The sequence below is a fragment of the Protobothrops mucrosquamatus genome, unplaced genomic scaffold (genome assembly GCF_001527695.2).
Source record: "Protobothrops mucrosquamatus isolate PMUCROS unplaced genomic scaffold, P.Mucros_1.0 scaffold1382, whole genome shotgun sequence".
Taxonomy (NCBI): domain Eukaryota; kingdom Metazoa; phylum Chordata; class Lepidosauria; order Squamata; family Viperidae; genus Protobothrops; species Protobothrops mucrosquamatus.
In genome coordinates, this window is record NW_015387570.1 from 164,610 (window position 1) to 177,298 (window position 12,689).

General features: G+C 35.9%; 1 protein-coding gene across 1 annotated transcript in view; it reads right to left on the reverse strand.

Annotated features, from left to right (window-relative positions):
• Positions 1 to 5,391: 5,391 nt before the first annotated feature.
• PPIP5K2 (diphosphoinositol pentakisphosphate kinase 2) overlaps positions 5,392 to 12,689 on the reverse strand; it is a 58,752-nt gene continuing 51,454 nt past the window's right edge. The window contains exons 29-31 of the mRNA XM_029285182.1: positions 10,827 to 10,976; positions 8,584 to 8,712; positions 5,392 to 7,597 (exon numbers count right to left, since the gene is read on the reverse strand). Of these exons, the coding sequence (XP_029141015.1) occupies positions 7,566 to 7,597; positions 8,584 to 8,712; positions 10,827 to 10,976 (311 nt within the window). The 3' untranslated portion in view covers positions 5,392 to 7,565. The remainder of the gene's footprint in view (positions 7,598 to 8,583; positions 8,713 to 10,826; positions 10,977 to 12,689) is intronic.

Consider the following 12,689-nt stretch of genomic DNA (forward strand, 5'->3'; position numbering starts at 1 on the left):
TGAAAAATATGTAGGACATAACCAGGGCTGGTGGACCTCGCTGGAAAATTGAAAACATCCTGGAAGAACACAAAGGTTTTCTTTCCTGTTGTCAAGAAAGCTGTCTGGACAGATCAATAAAATCACTAGGATTCAAAGTCAACTTTTTTTCCTTTATAATAATGCTTCCCAAACGGGATAAATTACCCATTATTGTGTAGAAGGTTTTTTTTTCCCTTTGGGTAACAATGCATGAACCCGTTACCCACCACAAGATGGATATTTTAATTGACTTAAAGATTGCCGGTTTCCTATTCAGACAAAAATTGATCAATGGATATTTTGTTGAAATAACATGAACATTAGTCAGTGGTGGTGTTTTTATAATGCAGATAGTCCTTGAGTTAGGATTATTTGTTCAGCTACATCAATCCTGAATGAAGGAATAAGATGGTCCTCTAAGTTTGATAACTTTCTGATAAGCTGTTTTGGATAATGAGGGAAAATTTGTGAAGCATTACTTTATAATGCTTCTTTTTTGAACTGAAAGTTGACACAGTTTTTTTCTTCTTGTGCCATATTTCCTTTTTTTTATTTCTCTATTTTATTGTTCTTCCAGTCATCATGAATGGTCCCATTTTCTGGCCAGGTTTTAACTAAATACTCCTATGCCTTCTTAATACTATTATTTCCTTCCTGGATAGACTTAGTCATCTGTTGTTGCTATAAATTTCCCTTCTTTGGATTTTTAAAAAAACAAACCCTGAAATGTTGACTAGGCTGGTAACAGGGTTCTGAAGGAACTAGCTCTTGGTGGGTGAATGAAATATTTCAGTTTCAAACAAATTGTGAGTTATCCAAATGTTTTTATTGATACATTTAAATAGAAAGGAAACATATACTTAAGTAACTATACCTTAATGTGTTTGTTTAAATTCAGACTGAGTAAAGTCTTCTAAAGATAATTACATTTCTCAGTAGTCCAGATTTCATCTTGCTGTTCTTGTCTCCATTTCACTTTGACTGGTTTAGCCATCAGCTCTTCCTTAGAAATTTTCTCCTTTTCTCTCTCCAAATGTTTATGCCTCAGTGGTGGCTTGTTGGTTGCAGTTCTCATTTCACTTAAACATCATGACATATGAGGTAACTTAGGACAGGGCTTTTCAACCTTTTCACCCATTGTACCACTTTTAGGATATGGCAACATCCGAGTACCACCAGTCGCCTAGCAAGGGGTCAAAAACTTGACCAAAAAAAAGAAAGTGATAAAGTACAGGTAGTCCTCGACTTACAACAGTTCGCTTAGTGACTGTTCGAAGTTACAATGGCACTGAAAAAAGTGCCCCCCAAGCCACAGCCGAGCAAGACAGCGCCCGGCGGCACTCTTCCTCCTGTCCGAGGTTTTCATTGTTGTGAGCATTTCTGTTGAGGATTGGCAGCGGGGGTAGGGGGGTGTTTGGTTTTTATTCCCCGTCTGCTGGGTGGTTGCAGCAGGGTTTGGTCACCTCACATGACCCTGGGACACTGTGACCGTCATAAATATGAATCAGTTGCCAAGCATCTGAATGTAAATCACAAGACCCTGGAGATGCTGCAACATTCCAGCTGATCGGCGCTTCTTCTGGGCTCAGCAGAAGCGTCAGGATCAGTGCTGCTTTCCAGTTGATTGGTGCTTCTTCAGGGCTCAGCAGAAGCACCAGCATCAGCGCCGCGCTCCAGCTGGAGCCTGGTGCTGATCCTGGCGCTTCCATTGAGCCCTGACCGCACCGAAGCACCAATCAGCTGGAAAGCGGCACTGATCCTGGCGCTTCCACTGAACCCTGACAGCCCTGCAGCTCCAGACATCTCTTGCTCAGGCTTGTGCAGTGCTGCCACCGGTTCAGCTCATTCCCCTCCTCCGCTACTTTTCTAGGATGGTCGCGTACCACCTGCCAGGTGCCAATGTAGCACAGGTGGTACCCGTACCACTGGTTGAAAAGCCCTGACTTAGGATGATAGGAACTAGTGTTAAAGCTAATTCATATGTTTTATGGGCTTATGAGAATTTCAATATGGGACTCTCTCAATTCTTTTCCAGGATACAGATTTAAAGTTAGTATATCATTGAATACACTAAGTCTTTGTGTTGCAGGTCTTTGGGCGTGTGTGTGTGTGTGTGTGTGTGTGTGTGAGAGAGAGAGAGAGAGAGAGAGAGAGAGATGGCAGGTGGACCAAGGCAGTCATAGAATGGATCCCACTTGATAAAAAGCATCCATGAAAGAGACCTAAAACAATTTGTTAATGGGGAAAGGACCTATATACTTAGGATCCAGATTTTTAGATTGTTGGGTAGATTGCATGTATTTTGAAGAAAGGTACACTTCGTCGCCCACTTTAAACTCCTTTGGTTTGGCATGCTTTTTATCAGCTTCCCATTTATAGGCTTCTTGTGCTTCCTCTAGCACTTTGCAGGCTACTGGCCACGTATTTTGCATTTGTTGTATTCATTCTGACAAGAGGTTTTGGGGGTTTTCCAGAGGTAGTTTGGGGATTGCCACAAAGTCTTGGCCCAAAGCAACTTTAAATGGAGTAAACCCAGTGCTGCTATGCACTGAATGTATATACCACTTCTGCAAACGGTAGGTCAGTCCAATTATCTTGTTGATAATATAGCATTTAAGGTATTGTTTTAAAAGGAGTTGGCTCTCTTGCATCCCCATTTGTTTGAGGGGGGAGCTTAAGCCTTGGACAATTCCCGTTAGTTTTAAAAACTCGCACCAAGACCACGAAGTGAATTGTAGCTCTTGTTTTGAAATTATGCTATCAGGGATGCCATGGAGTCTGTACATATTTTGGATAAAGAGTCTGGCTAAGGCACAGGCTGATGAGATCTTTGGACATGGGATAAACTAGACCTGTTTTGAGAATAGGTCCATAACCACTCAAATCACGGTATTCCCTGCGCTCTCAGGCAATTCTACATGGACATTTCCTTCTAGGGAACATGGGAGTTCGCCACTGGTTGTAAGAGTCCCATGGGCTTCCCTGGCCATCTTTTTGCTGAGGCACATACTGGGCAGCTAGCCACATAGCTCTCAATATCTTTTTTGAGGGATGACCACCAAAATTGTCTTTGGTTAAATACAGGTTTTTTACAAATCCAAAGTGCCCCACTGCTTTTGAGTCATGGCAGGTTTGTAAAATCCTGGCTCACGAGGCAGGGACATAGAGCTTTGCCCCACCCAAGCAAGTCTGTCCCTGAGGGTGCATTGCTCCTTGCGGGCTATTAGCCATTCATCTTTTAGAGCTGATTTTAGCTAAGTTTAGCATTTCACCGGATATGTCTGGTTTGATTTTCTCTGGGCCCTCCTAACCACTGCTGCTGCCAGCTTGTTAGAATGAATGGCCAGACAGACTATTTGGGTCTGGCACTATTGTATTGCAGTAACATGGATAGGGCATCTGCTAGTTCTTCCCCCTGGAATAGAGAGTAAGGAGAAGTTAAACCAATTTAAGTACTGTGCCCATCGGGCTTGTTTTTGGAATAACTTTAGTGGGGTTTTTAAAGCTTCCAAATTCTTGTGATCCATCCATATTTCAAATAGGTGTTTAGCCCCCTCTAAGTGCCATCACATCAGTAACATCCATCAAACTGCATAAGCCTTCTTTCCCCCATACTGCCCACCTTTGTTCTGTATCAGTTAGTTTTTTGGAGGAGTAGGCACAGGGTTGAAGGATTCCCTGCGGGTTTTCTTTTAACAATACAGCCCCTACAGCCACATCACTAGTGTCTGTTTCAATCACAAAGGGGGCATCAGTGTTCGGATATCTTAGAATGGGTTCTGCTGCAAATAGCCGCTTAAGTTTCTTGAAAGCTGCCTGGCACTCCATAGTCCAATTAAGCAGCAATGCTTAATCCTATGCCTTTAAAATTGTATAATAGATACCACTCATAACTGTGGGATACTACGCTTACTGAATTTCTTCCTGTCACACAAATCTAATGTATCATAATTATGTATCCTTTGATCCAAATTTAAAAAAAGATATTCTTTACTGGTAAATAGTACTTTCCTGTGAACAATTTAGCATCACATCTTTGAAGATTTTACAGTATATCTTATAGTATCTGAGTTGAGGACTTGGCAACCCACAATCTACTGACATTCCAGATAGTAATAACTCCATAACAGTATAAACAACAATAAATGTATAGCTGTTTCATTATGACATCATGGTATTACTTATGCCTCTGTAAATTAAAAGGCATGTTTCATTAAGTTTAAATCATTAACATAGCTATCAATAGCTATTAAGCATATTAAAGCTGTTTTAAAATGTCACCAAAATATAGAATAAGGCAGTATAAAATTTGGTACAAACCTATTAATAGCTTTAATTCTATTGCAGTGAGCTAAAGTAATAAACAGTAATGAGCAAATGTGACAGTAGTCTAAAATGAGACTGACGAAAAATTGAAATTTATTTTTCTGAGAAAATTTGAATTTAGACTATTTTATGTTACTAACAAAGGAACTACAGAGCACAGAAAAAATCTTTAAAATATTTTGATTAATGAAAGGGTTAGACATTCTAATGTTGAAATGTTTTATCAGTCTTTTTTTAACCATCCAAAATTTTATTAATTTTTTTACAAAGCATAAAATACAAAAATATAAAGAAAGATGAAAGTAAAATAAGAGAGGAAAAGGGGAAGAGATAAAAGTGTAGGGTAGAGTCTTTACAGTCTTGTAAGAAGATTCACAAGGGAAAAGAGCAAGAACCATCTTTGTAGAATTACAGGAGACCATTTAACGTTTTGAATCCAACTCCCTTGTCACTAACATCAAAGCAAACATTCTGCATAGATCACTGCCTAAGCAGATCCAGGGAAGAGAACCCACAACTACTTGATTAATTGGATCTATTGTTAAACTGTTCTAATTGCTAGGAAATGGTGTTCTTATAATCAATCTGCTTTCCTATAATTTCCATTCATTACTGTGTGTTTGGCACTCTTACGTAATAGTTAACAGGTTTTGATCTAGTGTCACATCCTTTCAGATAGTTGAAGAACAAGATATCCTGAAAAACATCCAGAATATTACATGTATCTGTCAATTAAAAGAGCTTATCCCTCTTATATTTTGCACTGTGGCTCATAGTGAGGTGTGCCCTTTATTTATACTAATGCATAGATTTATACCAAAGTGTCATATCATTTTGATTTGAATACAGAAGAGCTGTTTTTAACACACTATTTTGTAGGAGGAGGAGTGGCAGAACCTGGGGGCAGAATCAAAAGAGGAATCAGCCTATCAACTCTACATAGCCACAAATGAACTAAGTCCAATACCGCTTGAATTCTGTTGACCCTTGACCAGCATGTATAGGCATGAGTAGCAATAAAAAAATCCTGTTAAAGATCAAGTAGAATGGATGCTGCTTTTTTGCAGACTCTCTTTTATTCAAGAGCACGTTCAATTTTTATGCCAATGCTTTGGTTGACTGGAATGTTAACACATAATTAAACAACATTTTGTATAGAAAAAAGATATAACATATACATTCATAGGTGAGCAAGACAAACATTGTCCATATTAAAAACTTGTATTTTAGAAGATGAATGCAATGAGAATTGTGAACCCATCATATATTTGGTATCTTAATAATTGCTTATATAATCCCATATAATATGCACAGCAATGCCATGGCAAGCTTTATAAGCAATTACACTTTTATGGAAAATTACTGAATGAGAAGTATTTTTATTCTTATAAAGGCACTGAATCCAGGCCTCTTGCAGCATAAAGGAAAATATTGCCATTCATAAATTACAGAGTTACTGCAAAGACTGAAAATATATTAACCATTCAATAACTGAACAGGATACATAAGGTAAGTCAAAAGACAATTAATATATAGATGTTGACAAACCTGAATTTTTTAAAAAACCACAGTTCCAGTTTTTGGGAGATCTGATAATGCTGATTATTATCTTTAAACATTGTCCACAAGTAGGCATGATTAAAAGATCGGTGATAATGCCTATTTTCTATATGGGGTTATGCCCATACATTCAGTGATGAAACAGTTAATTTCATAGAATTGGTTCTGTTGCAACTTCTTTTCATTTGAAAATACAACAAATGACAGCATGTACAGATATATAAAATTACAATCATGAATGTAAACAGACCAGCTGTTTCTGCTTTTCTAAAGCCCTGTTAACCTTTTATAGGAATATACTTTAAACAGTATTCTGCAGAAACCTGTGTTGCAAATATTTTTTTTAAAAAAAGAACCTTTGGAGAGTATGTAAACAAGAAATAAATTCATAAATAATGTAATCAAAATTAATTCATGCCCTATACTAAAGCATAGGTTAGAATAAACTTGTACAAATTCTAGATACTGATGTAAACAAACAATGTGGTAAATCATGTATATATTGCCCATGACTGACTCCCAAAATGCCTCATATTCAAATAGGAAAGAGGTACTTCAATACCAAGACTGAGCACAGGTTTGGACAGTGCAACTTTAGCTAAGAAATCTCACTAGAGGTACCCCAATATAATAGAAAAGGATGCAATACTTCCAGAAACCATATTTAAATTGAAGCATGGAGAGAGGTTAAAGTCTAAACCTTGCATTTGACAGATGAAAGACTGAACAGAATGGAGTTAACACCAAGGTTTTGTTCCCTATACAACTGCTGCTGACAGAAAATAATTGAAATAAAATACATTAGCATTAAAAATGTTTTCTTTTTGTTAGAATAAATCTTCAGTGAAGCTGATCTGTGAACTGAAACCAAATTTAACTTTTAACGATACAATTGTACAATATTATATAGATGCTATTAGTCCTTACATGACTCCAAATATATGACACATTAGCTTTAGAGTATTAGTTTCTACAGCAGGTTGTTCAATTTTTCTTGCATTTTCCAAGTCCGAGAACCTAAACAGTTTTCATCTGTAAGTCAAACAACATGCATGTGTACCAGAAAGTTGCTAAATTCTAGTTTAGGGATCAGTATTCAGAAAAGTAGCCATTAACCAGAGCCATGTTAATATTTCTTGGTAATGAAAAAAAGGCTTATTGTAAACTTTTAAAAGGCCTATTGTAAATCTATCTCCAAATAATGGCCTTTTAAAAATCTTTCTTGTCTTCTCTCCCTTTCTAGCTATGTCTGCAATACAAACTACTATGCTAGGCTGTTTTGGTTTTGCATTGTGTGCATATTTTAGACAACAATGATGAAAATATTTTGTGCAGTTTTTATATTTAAGATATCAGTACCTTAAAATTACAAGTGTAAACTTTGTTGCTTTTTATATTTTAGAAAGGAAGTCACCTTCAACCTGAAAATATACAACTTATACATTCCAGAAATTATTTTATATACAGTGAAACACACTCTGTATGGCAAATATGATTTCAAAAACTGCCTTTTTCTTTAAGGATTTGTTCGTTATAGAAGAGGCAATGAAGTGTTCCTTCAAGTTTTGACTGAAGTGCTTAGTTTCTTTTCAGAAAGCATTTTACTACTAACATCACACTAGTATTATTTAAATCCTTTTTGTCTTCTAATGGTACAGTCAAATATCAGGAACTGAAGAGCAAGTGGCATCTGTACAGAAACAAAATATTATTTCAGTCAAATTTTAAGCTGAATTCATAACACCTCATTCTGAATTCAAAACAATTTCTACAAATGAGTTCAAAACTTTTCTCTAACACCTAGTCTGTCTGAAATTTGCATTGTACTATAAATAACTGGGTTTAAATTCAGAATGGTGTTTTGCACACCATTAAAATACATGCTTATATTTTATGAGCAAAACTAAATCAGAACAGCTGAAAGTCCTTTTAATGCTTAAAACTAAGCTCCTTGTCAAACCTGACTAGATCAAGAGTTTACTCAATTTTTTAAATTATTTAAATGTGTGTTTATCCACTTTTTTGATTCATTCTTAAAACAAAGTTCTGGATATGTGTTTTACATCACATATCAATTTAAAAATTGGTAATCCTCCACTAAACTTAAAATTATAACTACGCATAACTTACAGAAATGTTTACATAATTGGCCTCACATATGGCTTTTAATCATATGGCTTTAATATTTAATGGAATCCCAAGAAAGGAAAAAAGCTGGAAGCAGACTAAACAGTTCTGGCAAATGATAGTGAGTCAAGATATTATGAGCAACAATGTCACACAAAATACTTTCAACTATAGACAGTTAAATCAAGATCTGCAAGATATGGGGAACACTACTTCTGGATCATTCAAACCAAGATTGCATTTGTTGAATAAATGAGTTGTGATATTTTGCTTAATGACTGTTTCACTTAATAACTGAAGATTGTTATCTCACTTCTGGCTGTAAGTTGAGGACTACCTGTACTTATATGTTATCAGTTAAATTAAAAAAAGTTTTGCCTAATAAAACATTTCTCATCTTTTTAATTCAATGCTGATCAGATAAAACAGAAAATCAGGTTTGTAAAGATTTCAATTAGATTAAAAATATATAAATTTGATTGTTAAAAATATGACCAATTAAAAGCTTACTGATATGAGAACATTTAAACTTCTTCAAGCATTACTTACCTGAGGGGCTTCGCTCAACAGATCTCCGCCCTGCAAAGTCTTCAAATGTTGTTGGTTGGATTTTAGCAGGGGTATATGTATTTAAAGAACACTTTCTTTCTGTAATGGATTCAATAAATGACGGAGAACCTAAAAGATTAACGGGGGCAGGATAAGTTCTGTAACAAAACCACATTATTTTTTTGAGCACTGCTAAGGAGAAATTTCCTTAGTAGAGAACAATCAACCTGTGGAATGGCTTGCCTTCAGAAGTGGTGGGTGCCCCATCACTGGAGGCTTTCAAGAAGAGACTGGAGAGCCATTTGTCTGAAATGGTATAGACTCTCCTGCTTGAGCAGAGGGTCGGATTAGATGACCTCCAAGGTCCCTTCTAACTCTGTTATTCTATGTCTATGTGAATCTTTAGGAAATAAAATTATTCAATCTCCCTTAGATCATGAACCACATCATTGAAACATTGGACAGATCATCTTTGAAATAGTAGTGGAAGTACACTTTCTGGGATTTTCAATCATCAGTATGAGCAGCTGGATATTGTTTACTGTTGTATATTTGGCTATAGATTTATATTTTTTTAATTCATTAGATTTATCTCTTGTTCTTTCAGGAGTTCCAGGCACTATACATGATGTATTATCTTCTAGTGAGTTTCCATGGAATTAAATCTGGGTCTTCCTCTAATAGTCCACACCTTACCCTGTATATAGGTAGTCCTTGACATGATATTACTTCAACGACTGTTCAAAATTATGACCAAATGGACTTACAACCCATGCCTAAAATTACAGCTGCTACAGGGCCTCACAGGTTGTGAACAAAATTTGAGCACTTGGCAATCCACAGACCATAGGGAAGCTTGCATCCCCCCCCCACACCTAACTTTCCCCCATCCTGTCCCATCTGATACCTGCAGGCCTGCTTCCCACCCTGGTAGGTCCCACACTTCCCACTCATCATGGATTGGTCACTCACTTTTTGATAGATTTCTGGCAAGCAGTCACTCTGCCATAGGGCCTTTCTACACAGTGGAGGTCAAATGATACCATCCTGGGAATGGATCCCATTTTGGAACAGCCACAATTCATTGTGGCCACTGCCAAAATGGCACCCACTTCCAGGCTGATGCCACATGGGTTCCACTGTGTAAGGCGGCCGTGTGGCAGAGCAGCTGCTTACTGAAGATCCATCAAAAGATAAATGACTAATCTGTGATGGGGTGAGACCCAGCAGGTTGAGAAACAGGAGCAAGGCCTGCAGGAACTCACTGAGGTGGGAAAGCAAGTCCAAGGCCTGTAAGAACTGTGTGGTGGGAAGCAGAGCACAGGATGCTGCAGGAAGTAGTGAAGGCCTAGGACAGACCACATAACATCTGGGAAAGTGCTGCAGTGCAGGTCTGGGCCTGCATTAAACCTCCCAGGGCCTCCCTCATGCTTTGCTTAACAACCCACAACAGGGAGAACAGGGATTGGGTTCATTAAGCAAGATGATCACATAGTTGTCTCACTTGACAATAATCAAAACTTGCAACCGTAATGGATAGGCTTATGTGATATTGTAATACAAGTAGTCATAGATCAAGGACTACCTGTATTACAATATCATATAAGTTGGTACATGGAAAAGTTTATAAGTTCTTTCAAGTCTTCAGATGTAGGTGAAGCTGATTTAAAAAGTAGTCTTGAACAAGAGATTGTTGTTGGGGCTGAAATAATACAAGAAACTTAAGATTGTGGGGATCTTCAGTATTTGTAGAGATGGAAATAACCTTTGTTATTATATTCGAAACACATAAATTTGGCAATTGTATAGTATTGTTAAGCAAGATTCAGCTGAGTGAATCTATCAAAATCCTAAAGCAAAGGAGAAATAAGAAATGCATATTTGTTTGGAAATTGTCTAGCATCCACTAAAGGTCTGGCCATCAAAATTTTTCAACAGACCTTAGGATGGAATATGTACCCTGCATTGTTTGGAATCAAGTATTTTTTAAATTAAATCTATACAAACAAACAAGCAAATTAATACAATTGTAAGATAGCCCCTTCTGTAATCTGAATTTTATGGCTATAGAATGTTATTTATCTTAGACACTGTTTTGTACACTTAGATTCTGTTCTTCTAAACCTTAGGTATATAAAGAGATATGTAAGCAACTCAAAGTGCTAATTCTCATTTTTTAATGATTTGTCTACACTTAGCAATGTTTTGCAGTTTGAAAAATAGAATGTATAGTAAATAATTACGAAAGGAAGCTGTAGATGTATGTGGAAAATTTTCACACGAGGTTGAGGCTGTAATTGAGGCAAGAAATTCATCCACTTGCTTTAAAGACAAGGAGTTATGGAGAGTTTCTAGAGGACAAATTGAAGGCACCATGGAATATAATTCAAAGCCTAAAAAAGAAAAAAAACCCACAGATTTTTACCATAAAAGCCCTGAAGCATTGAATTCTTTTTTTGGGTAGTAATCTACAGAAGTTTAAAGGTACAATAGGAAAAAAAAAACTACCCGAGGCCATGTGTAGTGAAATACTTTTCAACACAGCAGATTTCTGATTTTGACAATTCTTTTGTTCTCATCAAAAGTAGTTCCAAAATTTTGCCTGATTCTATAATGTAAATTTTCAGAGATAGTACATGTCAAACAAGAGAATAAAGAATGGCCAAAAACTACTCACTCAAGTATATAAATACAGTACATATAAATACACTGACCACTTCACAAACTAAAGCAATACTTAGACCAAAGGATTCAGAGGGTATTTCACATGAAGCTCATAATTCTATATAAACTTAATAGAACATGCATATTTAAATTAGGCAGCAATTTAACCATAACTTACATAGCTGTAGTCTTACAGTCACATATATATGCATTTTAGCAAAAGCCCTATTTAAGAATTAGTTAAGTTAATGTTGCAATATATCCTAAGCATTTATATAACCAATGAAACTGTTTCCCACCCAAATATGAAAATAATTTGGAAGATTTTAAATTATACAATTCTGAGTTAAAATTTAAGAAAGCTCCTTTCATAAAATATCAACATGCAAGACTTTACATGTGTTAAATAATACCTGCCTCATTAATTATATAATGATTTTAGACAAAACTATAGGTATTCTACTATTTAATAAAGAAAACTTAACAAATAAACAAATAGTTGATTGTGTGTATATGTATACATACAGACATACATGAGATATTTAAAGGAATTTCATGAATTGATTATGACAGTGGCCCACAAAATGATGTCCATAAATTATATTGTTTAAAGAATGAAACTGTATTTCATTCAATAATTTAGATCTCTAAATTATTTTCAAGGCATTTATTTCAAAAACAAGGACACATTTAAAATGTAATATTAATGTTAACTCACAATCTCTCAATGATTTCAATATCACTTTTGCTTCCTTATTTTTTTAAAACTATAATATTTCATATGTAAAGTAATATTTATTAAGGATATTTGGGCATTTGGTTTAATCGTAGCAATTAAGTTTCTATGGATAATTCAAATTAATTGTATTTAATGCTTGGTAAAATAAACTACAACAGTATACATGCAGGCAAGCGCAAACCCTTTCTTTGCATTACAGTAAATTCCACAAGAACTGCAGCTTTTCTTTACCAGAGAAAAATCTATAAACACAAGTAACTCCAGGATTGCAAGAAAGAATTTTATAACAAACTATTTTTTCTCTTAAAGATCTCATGCCTATCCAAATGCTTAGATATCAGTACCTTGGAAAAAAATGTACAGGAAAATTGTATTATAATTAGTATCTCTCCTTGGCTATACTGTGGGAACTAAGTAGTCACACATATACTCAGCCTTTAGCAGTTCTATTATCTAATTATCAAATGCTCTTAGATATTTCCTAAGAGGCTGTTTCTGTGTAAAAGAAAAAGAAAACTTCTTTCTTAAGTTAATGTCTTAAAAACAAGCCCAGCTTTTAATTAAACAATAGTTCTAGGGTAATTTTTATTGCAAGACATATCTCTATCTCAAAATGGAAGACAATGAAAGGGTTAGCGCAGCAACAGAAAGCCACCCTGCCGTCTTACATTTGAAAGCTATAAAGACATACCACTGGAGCCTA